This window comes from Amblyomma americanum, chromosome 3 (genome assembly GCF_052857255.1).
Source record: "Amblyomma americanum isolate KBUSLIRL-KWMA chromosome 3, ASM5285725v1, whole genome shotgun sequence".
NCBI classification, from domain to species: domain Eukaryota; kingdom Metazoa; phylum Arthropoda; class Arachnida; order Ixodida; family Ixodidae; genus Amblyomma; species Amblyomma americanum.
The window spans coordinates 187779719-187806619 of record NC_135499.1 but is presented as its reverse complement, the minus strand read 5'-3'; the positions used below and the strand labels follow the sequence as shown (position 1 = coordinate 187806619).

Below are 26901 nucleotides of genomic sequence, written 5' to 3'. Positions count from 1 at the left end.
ATAAACCATAAACTATAAACCATAAACCGCAAACCATAAACCGCAAACCATAAACCATAAACCATCTACGTCTGTCCTTCGTTTACCCACATTCCGAGATTTTAGTATTCTGCCAGTCTGGGCATTTCATGTCCTTGTACTGTAAGCACCTGATCGGTGGAATCGTTAAATATAATTAAATTTGACTTCATGGCGGTATAAGTAAAGCATAGAACGTCTCCTCCTCCTGCAAAAGTATTAACCAGGGCCTGTAAGTCTTCCTGGATATCAGCTAATAGTACAATATCATCCGCACATATTAAACCCAGGAGCCTCGTTCATCTCTACGACCACTCTACCTAATTTGTACGAGAGATCATAACCTAGATTATTTTATTGTAATCTTTTATCCAGGGGGCATTCACGTGGCGTCACGTGAATATGTGCGGTCGCTGCGAACGCACACCCCACTTCTCTACTTATACTTCGGTAAACACTTGTCGGGTTGATTCGCGCAAAAGTTTGAAGGTCGAACTCCTGCGCTTGTGCCTGTAGTAAGTGTTCCAACTATCTGACCTCGTCCCATTCGCGCAGCAGACATTTACCAATACGTAGCTTGAAAACCGATACTTTGTAATTTCTTGCCATTAGGCGACATAAAAAGCCCCATTTGCTCTGTTGTCGCGTGATATGAGCACTCTTTTTCATTTTTTTTTTGGCCTTCACGTCGGTTTCACCTCGCTGCCAGCAGATCACCAGTGCGCAGTTTCTGCAGACGGCAGCGTGGCGGCGCCAGCGGCGTTGTAAAGCGCCCTCTATTCTCGTTTCCTTTGCGCTATCGTACGATTTTGCGAACGGCCGCGCCTTCTTTTCATCAGCCGTTGCGTAGCCGCCATGATTGGGACGAAGTGGTACGGAGCCCCTAAATGAACCCTGTCTCCACGCAGTTTGGCCAACGCTGCCCCTGGCAGAACTCCGCACCGGCGCATGAGCATGGCGAGGAGCAGCAGCCCGTGGCGGCCGCTGGCTACGCTCGCACGATGCTGCTGCGTGCTCCTGCTGATGGCGCTGCTCGCCTCGCCCGCGCAGTCTGCAGGCGACGGGCGACGGCCGTACCTGCTCGTGCAGCACCAGGTCTACGAGGAGCACCAGGTGGCGTGGCCCGTGCTGCAAAGTCGCAAGCGAAGCCCTGAAACTAGCTCGCGTTTGGGCAACCTTTCCGCCATGATGTGCACACAAAGCCTGTTCCCTTGAAGTTAGTCTGACTGTTGCTCCTTGATGGTGCAATGGTTGTGACAGCGCAACTAGTCCCCATTGTACTAATCCATGTAGCACTTCTAGTCATTTATGGGTTAGAGTGCAGTCTAATCTCTAAGTAGGTAAACTTGGACTACTTGCACTGCTTAGGCCCCGCGACGAATGGTTGGTGCGAAGGAGAACTGATGCTAACGTGCCTTTGCTATTAGCGTCTAAGGAATAACTGTGTTTTTTTTTCTCTTGTAGGGTGTGACTAATGGTTGTGACAAAGTATCCAAACAAATAACCACAATAGCGGTTTTAATTATTTTCAGCTTAGGGTGTCTCTGTGCCTCATATTCAGGCATTGTACTAGTCCATGCAGCACTTCTAGCCATTTATGGGTTAGAGTGCATGCACCCTAATCTCTAAGTAAGTAAACTTGGACTACCTGCACTGCTTAGGCCCTGCGACGAATGGTTGGTGCGAAGGAGAACTGATGCTAACGTGCCTTTGCTATTACTGTCTAAGGAATAACTGTTTTTTTTTTCTCTTGTCGGGGGTGACTAATGGTTGCGACAAAGTATCCAAACAAATAACCACAATAGCGCTTTTAATTATTTTCAGCTTAGGGTATCTCTGTGCCTCATATTTAGGCATGCTCGTCTCCGGCGCTGCTTTAAGCGGTCGCCGTTACAGTGAAACGCAGAGGGCTACGGGCATGCTCCGCTGATCTCAACCGGCAGAAGCCAAGTGAGGTGTCGACAGTGCAGCGCGTCCGTGGCACCAAGCGTTAGCCACCCGTGGTGGCTTTTGAGAGCCAGGAATCGATCGAGTCAATTTCCAAACAAAGCAGACTTCTTCCGCCGATTGTTTCCTCGATCGAGTTCTGGTTTGGCGTACGACGAACAGGTGACGAGCAGTCGGCAGCTCTGCGCGCTTTTCCGGCGCTCTCAACGCGACGCTTTTTGTCGAGGGACAGCTGCAGAAGGCAGCAGAAACTGTCGCAAGAGACGGCACCCGTATTTTTGAGCGCCAAATGTGCACAGAACCTTCATTTGCTCCAACTGCACTTAAAAGCTCTAGCAGGATAACGGTTCGCCCAAAGACTGACGCACTGTTAGTGCCAAAGGTGGGCAACCTCATGAGGTTTCGACCTCATGAGATCGACCTCAACCTCACGTCGAGAGGTAAATTTGAGGTGAGATCGGCGACGGCTCGAAATTTTGTGAGTGAGGTCAGCAAATCAGACCTCAACCTCACGCGTTAGTTTGAGGTTGAGTGAGGCCGAAATTTTGAGGTCGAGACTTTTTGCAGTTTCCATGTCTTGCTCCGTCGAGTGCCGCTTCCGAAGCGGAGTTGCAGCGCATCACCGCGGTGTTTATGCAATGACGCTTAGTGTTCGGTTTCCCCTGTTTGGACAACCGGATGCCACGGTTCCCTCTTAGCTTCCGGTGCTGCGCCGTAATGTCCGATCAGTCCGAGCCTACAGGAAGACGCACCCCTTTGGTCTTCCCGGAAGGCGTGTTACTGTCACAGCACGCCACTATCACTCCCCCTTGCCTCGCTGGCGTAGCACCCGGCTTCCTGCCGGTCGGCTCAAACTCCCGGAAGCGCGCAAAGCACGTAACTCTCACGTTGACCCGCTGTAGCTTTGTTTGATGCCGCAAATAAAGTCCAGTCCAGCAGGCACGCTATAAATTCGTCGCAGCGCGGATGGCCCCAAGCAAGACTACTTAGTGTTCATGCTTATTGCCGGCGCTGACGTCACGGCTCTTGCCCTGCAGTCGAGTAAAGGGGGTCCTGCTGTACATTACACGGTGACTTAACAGAAATTGGAGCAGCCGGCACAGGAGAGAGAATGTGATTCAGGCAGTTCCTAACAAGGAGACATGCAGATTCGATGAAAACAGAACGAAGCCAGAAAAACCTGTATAACACCGTCGAAGCTTTTGATCGGTGTCTTCCCCTTTCGAATCTCACCCCACTTCTGTATCTATTCCCGTTCCATTATGCAAGCAGATGCAAATATAATTTCACTTTTATATCCTTCCAAACAACCTCGATTTGGTCTCTGGTTCCTTGTTCCTTTTCGGAAATTCACATATTATGCCGAAATACCACAGCATGGGACAAATGTACCAGCATAGCGGTGTTACAGCGGTAAAATATGCAAAAATACAGTGAATGTATGATGATTTGGTAGCTGATTCCTTTCACTTTTTTTTAATGAAGATGTGTGAATACAACTGATTACGTGCTGGCGCTGCGCTGCCAAGTCAATGTTTCAAACGTTCTAATACGACGTTTAATGGGACACACTGTTGTTAGCTTCTGATTTTAGTGCGCGATTTTGTTTGTGCGTTTATAATCATTTTTTTTCTCTTTTCTCGTATGGGATCAGTTAGGTTGGCGGCCTGCCTTGCAGACGACCAGGCACTGCTCACACAGTTATCTTTAATTTAAAGTTATCTTTCCTTTAACTCAAACGGCTTCGCAGAATGCTCGCGCAGTGGTCGCGCCTAAAAAACTTCGAGGATGCCGGGGTACCATTGAGTATTTCAGTTCTGAAGGAAAACAAGTGATCGACTCAAAGCAGCTTGTCTCAAACTGGTTGGTACCCAGAATTCTGTGCAGGCGTATAGTATTTAGGCGTTTTTTTTTCCTGTCCTGGGTTTGGGGGGGGGGGGGGGGGGGGGGGCTGGAAAAAGATTTTGCTGCGGCGAAATTTGAGCGGAGAACCGTGGTGCTTTTGACAGAGAGAGCGGTTCACGCTGCCCACTCTAGGCCAGTTGTTTTGGCCCGTGTGATTTCAATAGTCGGCACAGTGCCCGAAGACGTAATATAGCTCGTTCCTGCAAAGTGCCGCGGGATCATCGAGTCAACAGAGAATTCCCAGGATTTCGAAACCATCACCATTGCCACCTGGAGGGAAGTGGCGGAAACGAGGGAAGGTCTTGACCTCCCAAGAACACCAATATCCTCAATTATCAGCTGCAATTATTCCTGCTTTCCCGCAGAATTATTGTCTTCGGTTGCTGGTAATGCACAATATTTAATCAATATTCTGGAAACTTTTAATTTGAAAACCGTATATCGACTTCCCCGGGCTCGTAAAGATAGACTATTATCATCGTCATCACTCGAGGGTCAACAGCATGTATCGCCGAATGGTCGTTGCAGTATTTCACACATTAGAACTGGCGCGTTTACCTGTTGGACAATCCGAATGTCATAATGTGGACCGAGCTGTGCGCACTGCGTCATGCGCGCATGTGTAGTAACGTGGGATCTATATGGACCTTGAAATGGGGGTGCATTCGCTATTATCTAGTAGAGTATCGTGAATACCTCCCCCTAACCCTCGCCCTCCCGATTTTTGGTAGATAATGTGGAAGGTCTGTGTTTGTCAACTGCCGGTTCGTGCGTGAATGAGCGAGAGGCTTCCTATACGAACAAATATACGCGAAGAAGTTGCCGAATATTGACACTGATAAGCTTACAATTAGTTATACCTTGTGCCATGGCGCTCTTTGGTCGTAGATGCCCTTGCTCCATAAAAATCCATAATCATCATCAATTAGTTAGTGAAGCAAACTTCATGAAAAAAAGTTTGTCCGACGTACTAGTGGTAACCGCGTAAGGGACACCCCTGCCCTCAGGCCATAATTAAACTCTCCAAGGGTTCATCCCCGATTACAAGTTTCTCCTATTGCGTGCCATAAAAAGTGTCTGTACACACCTTATTAAATAATTACAGACCGCTTAGTGCCACTATTGTAATAACTAGTCATCACAATGGCACCATCATCATTTTGGGTTTCCTGTCTCACAGGATTCTCAGAATTGTTTTTAGGTGAAAAATTTCTTAATCGGTTTTTGTTTTTGTTTTCTGAGGTCGAGCAGCCGACCTCAACCTCAAAATTTGAGGTTGATGTGAGGTTGAGTGAGGTCATTAGTGGCCTCAGGAAAAGTGAGGTGAGGGCGTCTCGGGTGACCTCAACCTCAGATGATGAGGTTGAGTGAGGTCGCCAAATTTTTTTTTTTTTGAGGTCGAGGTGACGTTGAGATTTTTGGGGCCAAATGCCCACTTGGTACTTGGTGCAGCTGTGAATAGCCTGCATACATAGCGTGAAGAGTGCAGGACCAAGGTTTTCTGACCACAACGTTTATGTCCTGCCCTCTTACGGGCCTACCGCTGCCGTGTACGTGGCTTGGATAAGCTTTATGCAGGGACCTATTATCTGATTGACACTACGTGGGGCTTCTCGAGCGCATACATGAGACGACTGGGGGTCGGCATGGTAACATACGCAACATGTACAGTCAGGTCGGAATGAAGCGCGAACACGCATATTCCGTACTTTTGTATCTACTTTGCGGCGAGCCATTGCTTTAAAACCGGTTTGTCAGTGCGTACTTCGGTAGAACCTTTGCCCAGAAACATGAAACAAGATAGCTGTATATTGCAGCTGAAACTGCACAAGTGGAATATTTTATTTTGCTTACAAGTGCTGTTCGCGTTTCATTCCGGCCTGACTGCACATATGCTGGGGAATCGGCAGCTGCAGCTGCTTCTGTCGCATTGCACGATCGGTGGTTGGAAAAGGGTGCTTGACGAGACTCCTCATATCGTCGACAGAAGGCGCCAGGAAGTAATCAGCACTTAGTTTGACTCACACAAACTTGGCGACTAAGATAATAATAATAACTGGTTTTGGGAGGAAGAAAATGGCGCAGCATCTGTCTCGTATATCGTTGGACACTTGAACCGCACCGTATGGGAAGGGACAAAGGAGGGAGTGAAGGAAGAAAGGAAGAAAGAGGTGCCGTAGTGGAGGGCTCCGGAATAACTTCGACCACCTGGGGATCTTTAACGTGCACTGACATCGCACAGCACACGGGAGCTTTAGCATTTTGCCTCCATAAAAAGGCAGCCGCCGCGGTCGGGTTCGAACCCGGGAACTCCGGATCAGTAGTCGAGCGCCCTAACCACTGAGCCACCGCGGCGGGTTGGCGACGAAGATCCAATTCCCATTCACGCTTAAGAGCGTGGCTATGTGTGCTTTCTTGGCAAGTTCAAAGGCAGAGCTACGCTACGTGTGAAATGTTAGACGTTTGATGTGTGTGCTTGTCGCGTGCAGGTCAGAGGCGCTTTGACGCGGTTACTCGGCCAACTTGTGAAACGATCGAAGCAATGTTTAAAGCGCTAATTTTCTGCGGCCGAAATATTAAATTCCACGGACTGAGAATAAAGAATCCACGAAATTTCACGGGAGACATCAAACAATGCTTCATAATGCACTTCGCGTTATATTCGGAACTATGCAAGGAATATTATATCAATTATTTTTTAACAGCTAGCTTTTCAAGGTCGCTAAAGTGACCTTCGCCACTAGGCTGCAAAGGTGTTAGGAGAAGCCAGCTTTTTCATGACCTTGGGGCACGGTGTAAGAATATTGCCGCGAATCTCTGTAGTGTTCGTTTGTCCATTCTTCAAAGCTTCCGGTACGCCGCTTATTTATAGCTTTGTTTGCGATGCAAGACGCGACCAGATTTATCTCGATTGATCGCATCCAGGCAGAGCTGATTTTACGTTGTTCCAGAATGTTCTAGTAACTTTGCACGCTTTATCTCGAAAGTTCGCTATCAGTTTCAAATTTACCACAGCCGACAGCGGAGGGCATTCAGTTCGACGACCGTCGAGCACGCTTGCTACTACGCCGCCGCCGAGTGATTCAGTCCATTGTGAGCGCAAGTCAGCCCAAATGAAGAGTTTTGTTTAGACGCGATTTTCGCTGTCATCCTGCACCCCGGATTGCAACACAGTGCTTTGGTAGAGCGCTATGTGACAGTGCGCTGCGCGTCTCCAGAGAGTCGCTATCTCCGGCGACATCTTCACTTTGTGGAACCCCGGACCCACTTGAACGACAGACTATATATGGCTCCCGGAATCTCCGGGTGTCGGGGGCCAAGGTTCATTATAGGTCTGAAGGTTGACAGCCTGGCCGTCATCTTTAAGTAATCAACTGGTCAAGCACCCTCCCCCTGGCAAGAGTGACAGTGGCGCTGGCCAGAGAGAAAAGGCCCGAGCCGGTGGCAAAATGCGGGAGGAAGACGGAGGACACAGCAGTCGCCGGCGCTAAGAGGAGGGCGAGAAAGACTCCGCAGCCCGCAAATAAGAATCGCCCGAAGGGACGGGGAAAAAAAAAGCGCGAAAAAGCCAGTCAGTTTGTTGACGAGCAAGGCGGCACCGCTGGCGAGGCTGTACTCCCACGCCATCGCAGAGAAGACAAGCCTGAGCGAACAAACGAGGTCCACTCATGCAGGGTAGTTGCTGTGCTAGCTGGTATAGTTGTCGAACATCATGGAATCGCGGCGCTAGCAGACAAGGACACAGGGAGGACACAAACACACACATGCGCTGTGACAAAGTAGACAGTTCAGCGCATGTGTGTGTTTGTGTCCTCCCTGTGTCCTTGTCTGCTAGCGCCGCGATTCCATGATGTTCGATCACTACCAACTCGCCCAGCAACATACCCTGCATGAGTTCATTTCTTGTACAAAGGGCTCCTTCTCCGTGTTTTCTGTTGATCCGTGCCGAAAAAAATCAGCGCAAGTGTGTGTTTGTGTCCTCCTTGTTTTCCTTGTCTGCTAGCACTGCGATTACATGAAGGTCCACTCCGCAGCCCCTCCGTTCCTTCTGACTCCGACGCCAACGCCGCAGCTTGTAAGCTTGGGCACCTCAGCCGCTGCATCATGCACTCGTTAACATGTAATTGTTGGATATGTTTGTTTTTGTTCTGAGTCAAACGGTGTCTCCTTGCCTCTACGTCTCGTGTGGATCCGCGCAGTACGCGGGGGCGTCACAGCGCGGTGTGCAAGTGCAAAGGAGGAGGTGGCTACGCATACGAAAAAAAAAAAAAGGCAGTGCGCGTAGTCGAGAAGCAGTTGCAACGCACGGGGAGGCTTGTGCGCCGATTCCTCTCCGCTGACTCTCCGTTATGGAGGACGAATCCGTCGTCTGTGTAAATTCACCTGACAGATCTTCATTTATTGCAGCCGGTGGGGAGTCTGGCGTTAGCTCCCGGGAGAAGCGCCTTTTTTTGACGGGGGCTGCGGAGGTGCAGCGGACGCGGTGGCAGGTGTTGCGGCACAGGTGACGCACCGAAAAGTTCTCGAGACAAGTTTGCCGCACGGCGCAACAAGGAACCGGCACTCGGGAGCCGCGCAATGTGGTGCAGTGAGAGCGGGTGCAAGTGCCGGTTTAGGTGGCGCTGACCTGTGCTTTGCGCAAACACCCCCCCCCCCCCCCAAAAAAAAAAAAAAACTGCCCTAGCGGCAGGGCGTAGAGCGCCTCGGAAGACAGGAGGAACTCCCCTAACGAGGAGGCCTCGCCTGCAGCGTGCAATTGCTTGCACAAATTTGTTGCCACAGGAAGCCACGAAAGTCGGTTGTCTATCTTGACGCCAATTAAGGTACTAACTGACTAGCGCCACGCGAAGGGGTGAGGTGTGTTTACGTACACGGGCTGGTTGTCGGTGCATGCCGTATAGAGAAGGCATTGGAAATAGTTAGTGGCCGCCGCGGTGGCTAAGTGGTTAGGGCGCTCGGCTACTGATCCGGAGCTCCCGGGTTCGAACCCGACCTCGGTGGCTGCGTCTTTATGGAGGCAGAACGCTAAGGCGCCCGTGTGCTGTGCGATGTCAGTGCACGTTAAAGATCCCCGGGTGGTCGAAATTATTCCGGAGCCCTCCACTACGGCACCTCTTTCTTCCTTTCTTCTCTCACTCCCTCCTTTAACCCTTCCCTTACGGCGCGGTTCAGGTGTCCGCCGATATATGAGACAGATTGCCCCGCCGCGGTGGCTCAGTGGTTAGGGCGCTCGACTACTGATCCGGAGTTCCCGGGTTCGAACCCGACCGCGGCGGCCGCGTTTTTATGGAGGAAAAACGCTAAGGCGCCCGTGTGCTGTGCGATGTCAGTGCACGTTAAAGATCCCCAGGTGGTCGAAATTATGCCGGAGCCCTCCACTACGGCACCTATTCTTCCTTTCTTCTTTCACTCCCTCCTTTATCCCTTCCCTTACGGCGCGGTTCAGATGTCCAAAGATATATGAGACAGATACTGCGCCATTTCCTTTCCCCCCCCAAAAAAAACCAATTATTATACTGCGCCATTTCCTTTCCCCCAAAAAACAATTATATAAAGAAGGGGCTCAGGACTGTGCAGCTGGAACCACCGAGTGGTGGCAGCACGGCGGTGACAGCGGCTGCTGCTGAGTGAGAAGCTGTGTTCATTAAAGTATCGGAGGCTTGGCTACGCTCGACTGTGCCGCGCGCACTGATGTGTTGCAGCTTAAAAAACGCCGCCGTATCCGCTGGTTCCGTGCTTTAGCGTGCCGTCTGAGCTGCTCTGGGTGGCTCTCGGCTACGGCTTTCCCAAACAGTTAGAGATACATTTCATCGTAGACGTACTAGTATTTATTTTAAAATTCTCCCGAGTTCTGTTGCTGACCCCTAGAATTATGTTCATGCAGAGCAAAAATTGCAAATAAGGTCACTTTTTTTTTTCCATCACATACTGTCGTTCCCAGTGACGTCCGTAACAACAGCAGCATCAAAAAGAGAATGCGACTGCTAACGCACAACTCCACGAATAATGGGCCTTCTTATAGTGATTAGTGAGTGGCCTGTTGGCAATTGCTCCGCCTGATTGAAGTTATTGCACTGCAGAGGAAAGGCCGATAGCAAAGCATCAGCAGCGTGTCCACTGCAGTGCAGTACTCCCGTCGTGTTCTCTCCTCTTCCCAGGAGGTGCTCTCCAAGGACCCTTCGAGGCACATTGCGAGCGAAGAACGAAAAGACGACGACGAGCTCTTCGACTTCGTTAAGGTGCGACGCAAGCGGAGGGCCACAAAAAGAAAAAGGGGGGAATAATAACGCCGGTACACTGAAGGAGTAAAAAAAGGGTGTAAGGTGTCCTCTAGCTAGCGCACTTCCTTTAAGGGTATGCTGTCCAAAGTGACCGAAAATGCGGAATACCTGCGTTTGCAACGGAGACGAATTCCCTCTTCAATACATGCCAAGTTCTAGCAGCTACGAAGATTTCTACCGAGATTTTAACCCCCGCTAACTTCGAGGCCTCCGGTGCCGCTTTTAGAAGCCCCCTCCCATTGCTGACTGCACAAAGTTACTGCGCTTAGCAGTGGGAATATGCGTCCGTTGCCAAGAGTAAGTATTCCGTGTATTTAGTGAGCAGTATATTTAGTGAACTTGAGCAGCGTACGCTGCCCCTAGAATGGAGTACGCTAGGGGACAGCTTACGCACTTTTGGCTCCTATATAGGCTGATTAGTGTTTAGAGTGCAATATAAGGCTCACGCTCGTTCTGTTTCGCACTGCGCGGAAGTTACCGCATGCTAAAGCACGGAGGCTGTACGAGTCACTCAAGCGACAAGGATATCTCAACTGCGCGTAACTTCAAACGGGAACAAGGTGCATTTAACGGGACATGTGAGAGCGCAGATTATTTCCACCCCTCGCCAACGCGTCTCTGCGCACTTAGTGTCTCGTACAAAGCCCTACACTTGCCAGCCATGAAAAGACTCCGCCAGCGCCGCAACAAACTGAGAGAGTGCTGATATTTTGCATTTAATCAAGCTCTTAACCTAACGCAATATCCACTTTCAGAAACATATGCCCCAATCGGGAGCATTGTCGTTAGGAGATTTCTTCGGTGAAGACCACATTTATTACTTTTTTTTTTCACGAAGGGTACAACGCCGAAATAAGACTTCAAAAGAGACGGGGTAAAAGAATGACGAAGGCATACCCCCGGGTTCGGAGGAAATTTTGTCAGCGGACGCTGGGAAGACAACAGAACGATGAAGAATTTGTTTTTAGCTGGTCTGGGTCCACTCCGTTGAATTAAAAAAAAAAAGAACGAACAGATAGTGGCTTTTCTTTTTTTTGCATAAACCCATTATTGGTTGCGAACAGAGATTACAAGATTTCCTCCTGAACCCTTCGAGACATGCTTGCTTCCTCTTCGATCCGTCACTAACTGCCGAGAACAAAAAGAAAAAAAAACGGCGTTATGAAAGCTTTTGTAAAAACAAAACAAAACAACGGTTAACATGACCATCAGTTTCATTTCACTTGGAATTTATCGCTACTTCGCAGTGGTTGCCTTGAAAGTTCAAGCCACTGATAGAGGTGGCCCACTCTCGGCAGGATCTACGCAGTCACCGCCGAAGCGATAACGGCTACGTTAATTAGTGTCCCTCATTGTGTTCGTTGACAACGTCCAGTGAACATTACTCGGTAACGCGTAATTCAAGATAGTATTACAAACCCGAGAGGCACGTGCAGTGATGCTCGCGTTACAAGCAGTGTCGACTTCGCGTGATCTAACAAGTCTGCTGAGCCGAGGGCCGTGCTGCTTCTTGTCCATCTCGACCACAAGCATTAGTAATTATGCAGGTCGCACCCTTTGAGCTTGTCTCTTTCACTGGATGAGAGAAAAGTAAGGCGTCCGCACAAAACCTGAAAGGTTTCAGGTTCCCCACATCGATTAAGCAATACAGGCAAATGCATTCCTTTGTGCAAAACTAATCATACGATTGAGCAGTCAGCTTAAACTGAAAGACAAATGCACTAAGCGTCATCGCGTTGCCATGTCAGCCAATGACCGCCTTCCATGCGTTTCCCTGTTGCAGGCTGGAGTCATGGCGAGAAACCACGAATTAATTAATTAATTTACATACCAATATAATGGCTGCAACCCAAGTCCGAGTCGACCATATGGAATGCGTTTCCACTGCATTCATAAAATTAAACGAAAAAAAAAGGAAAATGAAGAATGAATGTGTGTCAGTGGGAGGCGGCCGTATCTGAACTTCGCTTCGCTTTTCCTGCCAACCCACAGCGACATTTTCCAGGATTGGAATTTGCCGGGCCAGTTGGTTCATGACACGTGAATAACAGCGCGACCGACGGGACAATTATAAGGAAGAGACACAAACACAGCACACGTGTTTTCGTCTGTTCCTGTCTGTCGCGCCGTTACTCATGTGAGAGACATTTCAGTTTGCAGGCTGTACCCCGGCTTTGATCGCGAATGCATTGCCTGCGCAAGGCTGCGCGAAGGACGACGTCCTATTAGAGCGGGAATATCGCTTTCGCAGGACTACCTCTTCAAGCGCGGCGGCGCGGCCAAGCTGCGCAGCCGCAGCAGCGACGGCCGGGCGCAGTTCATGGGCGTGAACACGGGCCCCAGAGGAAGCGGGGAGGCGGCGCCAGGGGACGGCCACTCCAGCGGCCAGCGCTACAAGATGCACATCGTCAAGTTCCGCCTGGTCAACGGCACCCACCCTGCCGTCGCGGGGGTGAAGAACAAACTCCGCGGGACGCAGGAAAAAACGAACGCCACTGGAGTGGTACGCAACGGTGTCTCTCGCTTCAGTCTAACGCTTGGGGGATCCCACGTTTATAATTAGGCACTCATTAGCATCCACCCAAGACAGAGGAAAGCTATCCAGCTTTTAAGGCGTATCACATTAGCGGGAAAACGCGCAACGCAGGACGTTTTCCGCGTGCCGCTTCCCGCGCAAGCCGGTTTTTCTCCCGCGGACAGCCTGCTCTGCCGTCCCGCAGAGCGATGGGTCCGGTACCTATTTTTCCCGTGCCACTGACGAGAACAGCCAATGGGCGCCGACCATGAACCGTGACGTCGGTCCCAGTTCAGTGACGCCGTCGGCGGAGGCGGAGTCTGCGCGCGTCCGGACGGCCGGCCGGCCGGCCGGGCACTCGGCGGCTTCTTTGCCAGCATGAACATGCGACTTGAGACGGTGCAGAAGTGACGGTGCAGAAGCAGCGAACAAACAAGTATAAGTACGTTTACCGTAGCCAACAGCTTATCGCTCAAACCAGCCATCCTCGAGACAAAAAGGGCGACGGGAGGGGAGCTAGCAGACGATCGACGACGCGAGAAAAGGGTGCGCTTTCCAGTCTTCTCTGGTGTCACGTGACTATCCCCTTCTCTTTCTGCTCGTTCGGGTCCTCCCTCAGCGCCTCCTCTCTCCACATTCCAAGACAACCGCAGCGAGAAAACGCGCGCAGTGTGAGCGTCATTCTGAGGAGCTGCGAGGCAGCTTCGACGTTGACGCTGTGCCGGTGCGGGAAGCTTCCCGCTAGTGTGAGCGCGCCTTTACAGAAACTTCGTTGCTAGAGCGACTGCAGGCGCCACAGAGGTGGTGCCGGGTTCAATCCCCGGACCAGGACGATTTTTTTTTTAATGCAGCGGAGTATGTTTACAGAAATAGGTACCGGGGCAGAATGCTAGTGGGACCTCTTGTGAGAACGTAGGTGTACTCAGTAAACATTTGCTGCGCAAGGAATAAACATCAATTACAGCGAAAGAACAAACAATAACCGTAATAACAATTAGTAAACATCAATACAACAGCAGCAAAAACATTTAAAAACACAGCCAGCAAGAAAATAACATATTGCAATGTTCTTTGTTAAGATATCTCGGTAAAAATGAAGGAACGAAACGACCGTTTGAACGAAGTAAGAGACGGTGAGGATTTAACGGTGAAGGGTAGGCTCTTCCAGTGGTTGATTGCTGCAAATCCAACTGTCTGTTTACCGTATTTAGTACGTACTTTTGGCAGTAGAAAGTTATTGTGTAGAAAAAATCGCGTGATATTGGGATTTTATTTAGCCTAGGTTTACCGATAATATAAAGCAAATTACTATTAAAGACTAACTCAAACGCACTGATTCCCAAGTTAAATTTTAATTGCAAATTAATCTGAAGAATATGCAGACCATTGGAAAGTGGACTGACATGAGCATTATGACTATTTGTAATGAATTAAATAGCTTGATTTCACGTGTGTTCTAGAGGAGATTGATGAGTCTGTTACGCGAGATTCCAGGAACTAATGCTGAAGTAGTGCCGAAATAGTTACGTGCTTTCAGAAGAATCCGTAAACCATATGAAGTGTTTTACATAATTTGTTTAATAAGAGCAGTAAACTTCAAAAATGTTCCAAGCTCTACACCGAGGAATGTATAAAGGTCACTGGGATGAATTTCTTGAGAGTTGGTTAAAACTGGCATTGTGTTTTTTCGATACTTGTTTCGCGAACTAAAAACATGTACTTAGTCCCGGGAGGATTAATTATCAGTTTATTATTTTGGCACCATACCTTTAAAAGCGCTTAGTCGTGGTTAAGTTGTCCGGTAAATGCTTTGATTCTATTACGAGAGGTAAACACAGCCGTATGAAGGTAAATTATTAATGTAAATTAAAAATAAAAGAGGGCAGAGCATGGAGTCTTGGGGAACACCTATACCAACTAACTTAGATTCGGAATGATCTGATGATATGACCACTACTTGCACCGGTTCAGCAAATACACTCTAAATAGAAAGGAAAAAAAAGAGTAAGTAAGGTGTCCTCTGGCGCTATCCATTTTATAAAAGGGGGTGCACTAGAGGACAGCTTGTACTCCCTTTTTACTCTCATATAGGCGTCCGAGTAATTCTAGTGCGGGACCGGTTACGTCGTATGAAGAAAGTTCGCTTAAAAGAATGTCATCATCAATGGTATCGAATGCTTTGGTGAATTCAATAACGACGGGTTGGAGCGCATATGGGGCAGGTTCTCTCAGATCATGAATGGCAGTTTACCAATATCCCTCCAGAGAAAAAGTGTACAACAGCTGTATCTTACCGGCACTCACCTACGGGGCAGAAACGTGGAGGCTAACGAAAAGAGTTCAGCCTAAGTTAAAGACAACGCACCGAGCTATGGAAAGGAAATGATAGGTGTAACGTTAAGAGACCGGAAGCGGGCAGAGTGGGTGAGGGAACAGACGCGTGTAAATGACGTCCTAGTCGAAATCAAGAGGAAGAAATGGGCTTGGGCAGGGTATGTATACTTCGAAGGCAAGATAACCGCTGCTAATTAAGGGTAACGGAGTGTATTCCAAGAGAAGGCAAGCGTAGCAGGGGGCGGCAGAAGGCTAGGTGGGCGGATGAGATTGGGAAGTTTGCGGCCATAAGGTGGGCGCAGCTGGCAAAGGACAGGGTTAATTGGAGAGAAATGGGAGAGGCGTTTGCCCTGCAGTGGACGTAGTCAGACTGATGAGGATGATGCTATTAAGGCCAAGTTATTAGAATATCCCTGGCGAAAATCGAACTGCCTAGGCGATAATAGAATAAATTTGTTTAAGTAGTCAGAGAGAAGCTTTACAATTATTTTTTCTACCACTTAACTGAATAAAGGGACGATGGATATAGGCGTGTAGTTGCTTATAAGGATGTTTTTTTTTTTTCGGGGATGCTTTTACTCTGTTTTAATTCGTGGGGAACACGCCAGTCATGAAAATTACATTTGCAATAAGAGCAGGTATCGGCGATATCTTCAGCGACATGATGTAAATGGACGTTATCTAGGCCGCAAGTTGTAGGCTTTAAATTAAGAATAGTTGCGCGCTTCATATGACGAGGTGGGCGACATGAAAAATGAACGCGGAACATAACTTGTAAAATGGGTCCACGCAGTTATCCGAGGTGGATCGAAAAAAAATTACTAAATGCATGAGCAATATTATCAGGGTCAGTAAATGTTTCAGCGGCATAACGTATTTCCGTTACAGTATTTTTGGACGTTTTATTCAGAAGTGAATTTAAACTACGCCACTGTTTTGTTGTTCATCGACGTGCCTCAAGTCAACCGGGCCAGAAGCATGTATGAGTAGATGCAGCCCGCACGAACGAATCGGTCGTCTCGACACCCCTCTGCCACATGAACACTTATTCACAAAGACAGGCGACTCAGTCCAGCCGGAGCTCGGTCGGCTCCGAATCGCTGAGCGCACAGTACGACGCGACGAAAGCCATCCAGTTGCGGGACACGACACAGCTTTGGCCTCAGCGTCTGAGGATGCCACGCTGGATGGCAGGATCGATTAATACAGGAGCTACGAAATGCACCAGCTATCCAGTGCCACAAGTAATGTACGCACTGAGGCTTATACTTTGTGTGGAGGGGGCCGATTACAAAGAGTTGTGCATCAGTAGTGGCTATTCGAAGGCGTTCTTTTGGGCAGCGCCAGGGGTGCCGACGCTCTTGAAAGAAGCGAATCCCTCGCAAGGCGGGAACACAATTGAGCTGCAGCCTGCAGTTTTCCGCCCGGTACTAGAGAGTGAGACTGCATAAATTTCCACTCAGAAGAGCGCCACCTTCTGGCTCTCCTTGTACCCCCCCCCCTCCCTCCCCGACCACGCAGGAAAAGTACGCGTACAAGCAGGGCGACTACATGCCCCAGGAGGCACAGCACAGGGAACAGCACCAGGCGAACGGCACTGGCCAACCAGACGACAAATCCACCTCACTCACGCGACTCTGGGGCAGCAGGTCGAGCGCCGTCTACAGGACGGCGCACCCTACGCACGTGAAGGCCACCAGTCGTGACCCGCCGGTCAGGGCTCCCGCCGACATTTGCGAGCTGCCCGCGGTGACGACGACCAAGAGGGCCACCACCACCACCACGAGGAAGACGACGACCACGACTCGCAAGCCGACGACGACGTCGACAACGACTCGCAAGCCGACGACGACAACTTGCGCGCCGACCACGGTTAGAGGTGAGTCCTTCATAGCCCACAATTGGCTACAATGGCGCAGCCTGCATGTGCATGCCACAGAGGACGCAACGTGCACACCATCCTGCAGTGCCTATCATCCGTCGGCTGCGTGTACGCCCTGAAGTTCAATCTCAGTGCGATGAGGAAGAGCGAATGCCTTTGCAGATTAACCTGTATAGTCACTCTTGGTCGATATGGGGTGCTAATTGATGATTATCTATGCGTTTTATTTATCAATTATGGTGAGCTGTGCGCGTTAAGCTAGTAGTCAGTGTAGTTGAGGTCAATTGCTGCAGCCCAACGTATACCAGGTGCAGGGCAGAAAAAACATTTGTCTAGCATAGGTGTCTTTGCTACCTGTGGTAGGCATGCCACCATGCAGTACAACTCAGCGGCGTCACCAGCGGGGTGCAGCGCTGAAGGGGATGCAGCTGCAGCGGGGCTTCGGGAAAAGAGGTGGCGACGCTGCACTCTCTGCTCGAACATTTCGCGCTTCAAATGCTGCAGGCGGCAAAGAAAGTGCGCCTGCCTTTCACTTTCTCTTGATTACCAAAGGTAATATTTCTAGGCATATTGATACGTGCGTTTTTACATGCTCAGACGATTTCGCTATTTCTCGTCAATTAAGTCGCCACGTTATCCCGACAACAGCAGGGTCATATGAAGACGTCATTGCCTGCGCCAGTCCCAACGACGCCGACGCTGTTCGCCTCCGAAGGCACTGAACTGGAGTGTTTGGCGCTTGTGTGCGCGTTGACAAACTCTACCGTTCGCTGTTCGCTCACAATTTCTCAGCCATGGCCAACCACCATGTCTTTGCTAGCTTCGCTTAAAGTATCCAGCGGACGACTTGGTCCTGTGTCACTTGTCCTACGTCGTTCTTCTGCTGTGTGTGTGTGTGTTTTTCGGCGCTACTGTTTTCCTTTCTCGAGTGCAATGAACCATCTAGCCCAAGTAGAAGTTCTAAACTATTGGTCATTGGGCTTCACGCCTACTGCAAGGCTATTCGTCCAGCTTCACGTACAAGTGTGGGCGTCTGCACCACGACGGGAACTTGTGACGTAACACTGTTGTGCCGCCTGGCTTGATTGATACAGAGTTTGCGCCATTTTTTTTTCGCCATTTGAGACCTTCTTAACGCCACCGACGAACAGCGCCACTACCGCTCATTGCAATGGTCATGAAGGCTTTAACGCCACAAACCCGAATGTCTGCCCAAGGAGCTTTGTAGTGCCGCAATGTCCACTCTGAAGGGCTTAAGTTGGTGCTTGAGGTGATACAGTGTCTCCGTTCCGCGGTCACCAAGGAACTACACGACCTGCCGATCACTGACCATCTTGTAATGTCACGCACAAACGACTGGGTGCGCCGCTGTTTCTCTTGGCCCGGTCTGTGCCACACCACTCGATTCCCTACTGTGGTCTGTGTCGGCGCAGGAAAAATCGATTTGTGTTGCCTGCTGGTCGCCTTCGACCTATTGACGCTCTTCCCGAACCTTTTAATTGCATTGCTTTTGACCTTCCAGGTCCTTTTCCAACGTACAGATAGAGGCAATATGAGGGGAGCACTGGAACGCGCGGCCGCCGCACTTCGCGTAGCGCTGCCGCCTAGAGCCGGTAAGAATTGGTTTGGTTTATGGGGGTTCGACGTCCCGAAGCGACTCGGGCTATGAGGGACGCCGTAGTGAAGAGCGTCGGAAATTTTAACCACCTGGGGTTCTTTAACGTGCACTGACATCGCCACAGTGCACGGGCTTTTTTTTTTTTCTCACAAGGTCGGATAGCCAGAAAGCAGTGATACTCTGAATCGCTTCTGACGAAGGACCTTAGTGTTAGAACACTGATGTCAGCGCTGGTTACGCTGGTTTCAGCGTACGAGCCTTGAGTCGAACTCTTCACTTGGGAGTGAAACACGAACCACCTTTGCAGGCTGAGTGTTCGAAACTGGGTTTGCCCCCGAAGGGGCGCAGCGGGGTTTGCGGAGCCTCCTCCAAGCACACTCCCCTGAAGAAGCCGGGCGCCGGGCCGGGGGTGGCTTGTACCCATTTTTACCGGGGGGTGTCCGGCGGTGGGTTTCGAACCAACCACCTCCCGCAGCCGAAGCGGACGCCAAGACCACTAGTGCACGGGCCTCTAGAATTTCGCCTCCATCGAAATTCGATCGCCGCGGTCGGGATCGAACCCGCGTCTTTCGGCTCAGTAGCCGGGCGCCATAACCCCTAAGGCACCGTGGCGGTGCTCGGTTGAAATGGTTAGCAGTCACATGCCCACTAAACTTGGTCGGCTGCTGTATCAGCGCATGCCGCGCCCATTCTCGTCGGCTCTCGGCGGCAGTGCTTCACGAAGTGCGGAGGCCACGCGCTCCCTTTCATATCGCTTCTATACCTGTACAGCTGGAGGACTAAGTGGACCGCCTTCAGGCGACGAGGTACGATTATGCGAACAGGCACGCTATACCGTGTCCGTTACGCACAAGTTGTTCTACCGATGTTGCATATTTACATCTGCAAGGTGTTACTCTTCTCCATGCTGCTCCGCGACAATTACCGACTGAGACCGCTACTTTCTTTCAGATGTTGTCGATGACATCCTCCGGTCGTGTTGCTACCGGTACAAACTGTCCACAGAGTCTCATCCTCAAACCGATGATCTTACGTCAGACCAATGACCTGTGCTCTTTATGTATCCAGCCTACCACAGTGACTGGGACATTGCTCTACCTCATGTTATTTACGCCCGCACTTATTCCGACCATTACACCGCCAGATTTTCGCCGTTTTATGTTCACTTGTGCAGGTATACATTGCTCTTGGTGCCTGAGCACATCGCTGCCGCTACATCAATACAGTACGCGCGAATTGCGATCGCGTAGCCAATGTGGCGAGCCTCTCCACCTCACAAACCTATTTAGGAGTCGTCTTACGACCACCGGCATCGGGAAGTTCGCATTTCTCCGGGCTCGCCCTTCCTCATCTCGCGTGTTCGGGCAGCACTTCTTGTCCTCTGACATGCCCTTACCGCGTGCTCCGTCTGCAGGTCACCGACGCGACCTGACAGATTGCCGCGCTCGATCCTCCAATGTCACCCGTACACCTGGCCGCTGATGTTGTTCGTGCTGTTCTTAGACTCTGCAGCGCAGCTGGGGCGCTTCCCACTGGGGCGGTGTTTTTGTGTCCGGGGTGTTGTGTCTCAGCGACAGGTGCAGACAGAGGAAGACGACGAGCGGTTGTCGTACTCGGCGCCGCTTTCACCTAGCTGTCTTGACCTGCAGATATTTCCTTTTTTTTTGTAAATGCACCTTCACGCTACAATACTTTCTCTAAATAGGTTTCTCATGCGATGTTTTACTGAAGTATCTCTCGTAGAGTAGATAGCGAGACAGCGAATCAGGTTCCTTAGATGTGTTTAGTGGGGCAGGCATAGACGATCCGGGTGCCATCGACTCAGTGGCGCCACTGAGTACAGAAGAAGACATTATGCCACTAGCAGCGTTGAACAGTTGTAGCGACATATGCATTTAAAGTGCGAAGATGATATTTCGTAGCACTGCGCATCAGGCGTTTTTTTTTCTTTAACAGAGTTTCTTCTGTACAGCCAGCCGCGTATTTTTTCCAGATGAGAGAGGAGGCTTGAGCCACCTCTGATTAATATCCCCCTTAGCTTGGCGCTCGTCTTTAGTCGAAAGGTCCGTGGCGGAAATAATTCAGTATACAAGTTCACCTGCAGTGCGCTCATTTGAATGTAGCCAAATCTGGTAGAGACTTACGGTGTGGCAAGGTCCGCTTCAGATGGACTCGGTGAAAGAACAATGGATGCTTTGGGAACGCGTAAGCTTGCTTCGTGTCAGGGTGTTCTGCCTCTGTCAGTGAGGGACCGACTGAGAGTCTGTGTCGCGCGCGTGTACTTTTCCCATCGTTGTTTCGCACAGTGCAATCACCGTCGTTACTAAACTTGCCCTGCGACTTAATGCAGTCATTGGCTGTGAACAAGCACTACCACCGTCGACGACAAGCTCTACTACGACGACGAAAACAACGACCACGTCGACGACTCCCAAGCCGTACCTGCATGGCCACCCGTACGTGGTCATCAAGCTGCACGAGGTGCCGGGGACCCGCCGAGTGCCGGTCGAGCTCATCAATCTTGGCCCGCCGCTGCAGCCACTGTCGCCCCTGAGAAAGCATCACCCCAGCAACGGCACGGAAACCGAACGTAATGCCTCGCACCACGTTTCGGAACACCGGTAAGGGATCTGTGGGAGTAAACTGCACCAAAGAGTTCATGAGGCCTCGGAAACGCTGTTTCCTTTACAGTCTATGACGTGTACTCGGTAACCTCGTTGCTTGTCGACCAACAGAGATAGGCTAAGCTCAGTGGCAGCTCACTGAAAGTAGCACAACGTTGATTGCGATCAGAATAAAGCAGGTTTAGAGGGTATACTTGCACTCTACATAAAGTTTTGTATAATAAAGAGTCTGGCTCAAGGCCCGTTACTATGTGCATAACTGTTAATATGTTTGCTCTGGCATACCGAGAAAAATAAATGCTTTCGTATCCTTTAAAGTGGTATTGTTACCTGTGAATCTTACTCCAGGTAGCCCTTATTATTCCGTTAAAGGAACGACCCAAAACAGGGAGAAGGCCATAAAGATAAGAAGGTCGACAGAAAGACAGAAAAAAGTTTCGCGGCAAGTAGATCTAAATATTGGTGAAAACAGATATGACTGTCATTGAAAAAGTCTCGCATCGCTGTTGGACAAGTCGACAAGGTGACGAAATTTCCCAAGTGGAGTACTCACTCCCAGGACACCAACAGCGGTGGTGTCACGAACCAGGAGGAGGGCAGTCGAAGAGTGGGACCTCGGAGGGCCTGGAGTTCAATCCCAAAAGCCCGAGCTATCATCACGCGACTGAGTCCTTGTGGCTCAGCGTGGGCCAGGCGTGTGGCAATATTTTGATACAGCGGCGCTTTGAACGAAGCCGATGTTGGTTGGCTGTGCGAGTTGTCCAGAAACGCGTCGGCGAAATCAGTGATAGAGAGATGCGTTCCGGTCTTCACAAAACACACAGGAGAGCGCGTCGCACGGCCCACTTCCCTGGCGCATATATAGCGATACTCTGCGTGCATATACATAACTTGCAGGTGCCGTCACGCCAGCGAGGTAGCAGCTATACGGCGTCCCTGCTTATACGAACAGCTTCGAGACAGGGATAAACGCAGGTGTTACGTGCTGTGGCCGGGCCCTTTAGGTGGCAATACCTTATCTTGCGAATGTGCATTCCTTCCACGAGGGCTACAAATCGGGACCGATCGTAGCAGCGCACGTTCGGTGCGATCAAACGGTTCGGCAGCGAGAGAACATCGGCCCCTCACGACTGAAAGCAGAGAAGAGCGCATATATGTTAGCTTTCTTTACGGACGGTAGCATTATGCGTTTATTTATTTTGAACCTCAAGGATCCCCAGGCGGGACATTGCATGAGGGGCCCACAGTTACTTTGTGGCTCTCGAGTGAAAGTGCACAGATCGCTATAATCGTACGTTTCCTTGGTTAGTTTGTAGGTAGGGGCAACGCAGCTCGACGAAGACGAAGCTCTGCTTCAGAGCTCAGCGCAAACCTTTTTCCTTTACCTCTAAGCTTCTTAAGCTGGGTGAAGTTATCTCGCGGCGTTAATATAGCACTGTCAGTAAATGTTAGTTTCCTTTTTGTGCTGCTAAAACACAGTTCACAGAAACGTTTATTTCTGCCGTCAGCTGCGGCGGCATCAAGATCGGCGCACGGCTAGGCTGCCTCGATACAGAACATCGAGGCGCACGGCTCGATAGGTGTCCCCGCCGCGTCGGCCTCGGCATGCTCTTTCTGAGCCCCAGCTCGCCACTTCTCGCTGTGTAGGGTCTCATCGTGCGCTGGTGTCGTGCAAAATCTGTACCCAAGGAGAACCTACTCGGGTGGTCACCATTTCGGCGCAGAACATTCAGGTTAATCAGTGACGCGTTCCGTATTTCACGGCTACTACATACTCGATAGTCGAAATTGCGAATTTACCAGTTATGAAGCGCGCACCACATACTCGATGCTGGCTGTTCTCGCGGTCGAAGTTTGCACGTTCAATGCGCGCCACACGAAAGCTGCGCTCAATTTACATTCGTTCCCTCGCACAGGGAGGCGGTCTGCGTTCGTCGGATGATACTTTCACTGTGCAAACTATGTATATGTATAGTATGCACCAGACTTAGAGAAAACATGGCAACGCGTGGCCGCCGGGCTTCGTGCAACGCTGCCGCCGACAGCCGGAAAAGGCGCATGCGCCCGGTGCCGCCCAATCTCGCCACCGGCTCTCGGCGGCGCTGCAGCACTTCTCGAAGGAGAATGCCTCGATGCCGGGGTGGAGACAACTTCAGCGGCGCCGCCATATTGAATCACACGGGATCAGCGGCGCTAGTGTTTGTAACGGCGCCGTTCGTACTCTCGGCGCGCTTCAAAGTGCTTTAACTTGAACGGCCTTTTGCAGCGAGAGCTACACTGGGCTACCAGTCGAGCATTTCGCGGTACATGGGAGAGGCCAGTTGTGATTCAATATGGCGACGTCGCTTAAGTTGTCTCCATTCCGCGCTGGCATCGAGGCACCCTATCTCGAAGCGGGACAGCCATGCGCTGGCGTGTTTCCTCTTAAGTATGGCAATAATATGGCAATAGCTCGGCGATTCCTTTGCTTGCTTTTAAGCGAAAAATTCTATGAGAGGTCGACCTTCAGCCCGTTGAGGCATTCAGACGAGGTCCGAGATGCGCTTTGAAGCGTACCCTATCTCTCTCTTTGCTCTGGCACCATTCGCGGACGGAAACGCTCTCAGAGTTTTAAATTCAAATGACAAAAATTCTTTAGACAGCTTGCTTCCGGAGCTTTTGAGAGATAATTATCCGGTTGACGCTTGTAGCTGATGAGTATGCGGCTTGTTTTTTCGAGTGTATTTAGTAGTAGTGATTTATTAATGAAAAAATCCAAAAAAAGGAAAATATATTGCCAGACGCGGCAGCTGCTATCTGATATCTACAGCACGCGAGATTCGGCCAGCAGGAATAAAGGGACAGATGAGGACAGCAAGAAGAACTGCAGAGGAAGGACAAAGGGACACTATTTACGAACATATAAAAAAAAGGCCAGTTTTCTTCTCTGCCTAGCCCCTCTCCCATTCCTCTGCCAACCCTTCAATGCAATTTTGCTTACTCATAGTCTCTGAAAATTGGCTCTGTCTTGGCTGCTTTCGAACTCCATAGCAGCGACTCGGGTGTCTGCGGTGACCTTGCTTGCTGGAAGACATCCATGTCTGTGTGGCGTACTGCAAAAACGAGCATCGTTTGTGGCGTCAGATTCTTGCTGGTCCTTATGGCCGGCGTATTCGGCATACCGCGCGCATTAGCGTCGAATCTCAAGAAATCGAGCCTGAAGTGGATGAACGTTTATTCGAACGATGCGCAACGTTCCAACTAAGGGCAGCATGATCGGGCTTCCCTAATTAATGCACGTGACGTTGACGGGATCGCACCGTCAGTTAGGCCTCCGCGGTGGCTCTGTGGTTACGGCGCTCGGCTGCTGACCCGAAAGACGCGGGCTCGATCCCGGTGGTCGAATTTCGAATGGGGCGAAATTCTAGAGGCCCGTGTGCTATGCGATGTCAGTGCACGTTAAGGAACCGCAGGTGGTCGAAATTTCCTTACCCCTTCACTACGGCGTCCCATATGCATAGCCGGAGTCGCCCTGGGACGTCAAACCACCACAAACCATAGACGCCGTCAGTTAAGCTTAGCAGTTCCTTGGTACCCTTAGTATATACCGCAATGGGGCACCGCCTCTTCCAAGCGAGACGTAGCACGCGTTGCCCTAACTGGCGCCCCTGCACCGCTTCTGCAGCTCGTGGTTCCGCGGGTCGTCGTCGTCGGAAGCGGGCGACGGGCAACAGCGCAAGGTTGGCGAGAAGCATGCGTCCCGGTCTCGGCGCATCCCCGAGTACGAGGCCGAGACGGCTGCGCTGAAGCGGGAGGTGGCCGGAAACCTGATGCGTGTGCTGCGCACCATCCGGGAGCTGGACTCCGTGGCCAAGGGGCCGCAGCAGGAGGAGGAGGAGACCGAAGAGAAGCTGGAGCAGGCAGAGGGACAGGACGCGATGCAACCGGCTCAGCTGGAGGAGCAGGACCCCGTCCGTCTGGTCGTGCCCAACCCGGCACTGGACATCGACCGCCTGCTCAGGGGCCGAGGCAATGCGAGGGGCCTCAAGTGAGCGCCGCGTGTTCCTCTGCGCGAATTTTTACGCAGCTGCATTGCGATGAAGCGCAGAGGAGCAGTTTTCACGCGGTTTCAGTGCGAAGTTTTTGCTCGACTGTCACTCATTTGGCTTCGTGCGCGGTAACAGAGTGGCTGCCCAACTGACTTCGTTGCAGCCCCCTGCCACACTTTCCTTCTCTTGGACGTGACATTATTTCAAACAGAGAGACGAGACACCACTCAGTGCACATTCTTGCGTTTTACGGGCATAATATATATAGACACGAGCGAGCAGCCTTGTGTCAAGAGTCATGTGTTGATTAGAGCAGTAGTCACTCAGACCGTCTTGCACGAAATACGGGCTAAACTCGGCCATTTTTCTGCGCCGTACAACACGCTGAACGTTACAATCTTTTTGATGCTGTCTGCGCAGAAAGGAGTGAAAATGGGAGCGGGCTGTCCTCTAGCACGCTTCGTCTTATACAATTTGAGTGCGCTACTGCCTTTTTACTCCCGTATAGGCGTATTTAGTGTACAGTCTATTCTCTAAAGTACAGTCAGTAGGCAGGCATGCTGTCGTGTTCGTTCGCTGCCTGTGCAGACTCCTGCTTCAGTATTTGGCAATGAAGCTCATCCCAACGTGGTCCGCCCACAGGTCCGCCAAGAGGTGGACCACACAGTACCCGGATGAGCTGAGGGAGAACCCAGCCGAGGAAGGCGACCTGCACCAGTTCAGCATCCTGCTGAAGAAGGCGCTCGACGAGCTGAACGCTCCTCCCACCACCAGGACCACCACCAGACCTACCACCACCAAGAAGAAGAAGCTGCAGACAACGACCAGACCACGCAAAGAGTTCTTGGGCAGAAGATAGTGCATCCGGCCGTGCGGACGCTCGTGCGCGCGCGGCGATCACAGCTGCAGACAGCTCGTAGTTGTTGGCAGAGGAAATGGCTTATCGCGGAGCTTGGTGCTGGAGGGCGGCTCCACCAGTGGCGAAGCTAATGACGCGTCTTCTGAGCGCTGAGTCTGCGCAGCCAGCTAAATATTTGACTCCTGCGCAGCTCTCTATTGGTACTCCACTCGCATTCCACGAAGAGCCGACGCCCTAGAGCCACTGTGCGAAGAAAGCGTGTTGTTCAACTAGAGCTACCCTGCATTCTAGCGGTGCCCACTGATATGCCGATTTTGAAGGCCACCTTAAATGGCGAGTGCTACTACGCCGACTTCAAGGGTTAACTTCTAAGCGCGATATATATTGAAGACATCAACTGCGGCGCCGTTTTCTACAATGAAAGAAAAATGGGAAGATTAAGAAAAAGAAGGTACGCTGAACTGAAGGCTCGGGCTTCTATGAGGTGGTTATCTGATATTAGAAGTAGTTCACGGCAAGCTGACGCCTCAAGCGGTCTTATACCTGTTTCCAGCGGGCCACAGCCATGCGAACTCATTCTTATCTTTCGTGTTCGCCCTCTTCGTTAGTGCATTGAAGCTGGCAGACAGTGTGTCCTGTAACGCTGCAGTGTACAGCTGTGCATGCGTGTGTGTGTGTGTGTGTATCGCGCCTGTTGGAATTGGCTAACGAGGTGCTTGCTGCCCTAACGCAATTAAAGAAAAAAAAGCTTGTGTGGCGCTAATAAGAGATTTATGCGCGGTCATAAACGTGGGCATCCACCTCGCATCCACTTAAGCGCAGTCATGTGGTTACGTAACTACCCCACCTTGAGGGCAGGATTCCCCTTAGCACGCTAGACCGCAGCAAGG

At 50.8% G+C, this 26901-nt stretch overlaps 1 protein-coding gene across 1 annotated transcript in view; it reads left to right on the top strand.

Moving 5' to 3' along the window:
* Positions 1–26137, top strand: part of LOC144123541 (uncharacterized) — a 28249-nt gene extending 2112 nt beyond the window's left edge. The window contains exons 2-8 of the mRNA XM_077656358.1: positions 927–1131; positions 10029–10109; positions 12403–12654; positions 16522–16879; positions 20851–21121; positions 24789–25151; positions 25795–26137. Coding sequence (XP_077512484.1) covers positions 967–1131; positions 10029–10109; positions 12403–12654; positions 16522–16879; positions 20851–21121; positions 24789–25151; positions 25795–26011 — 1707 coding nt within the window. The 5' untranslated portion in view covers positions 927–966 and the 3' untranslated portion in view covers positions 26012–26137. The remainder of the gene's footprint in view (positions 1–926; positions 1132–10028; positions 10110–12402; positions 12655–16521; positions 16880–20850; positions 21122–24788; positions 25152–25794) is intronic.
* Positions 26138–26901: the final 764 nt, after the last annotated feature.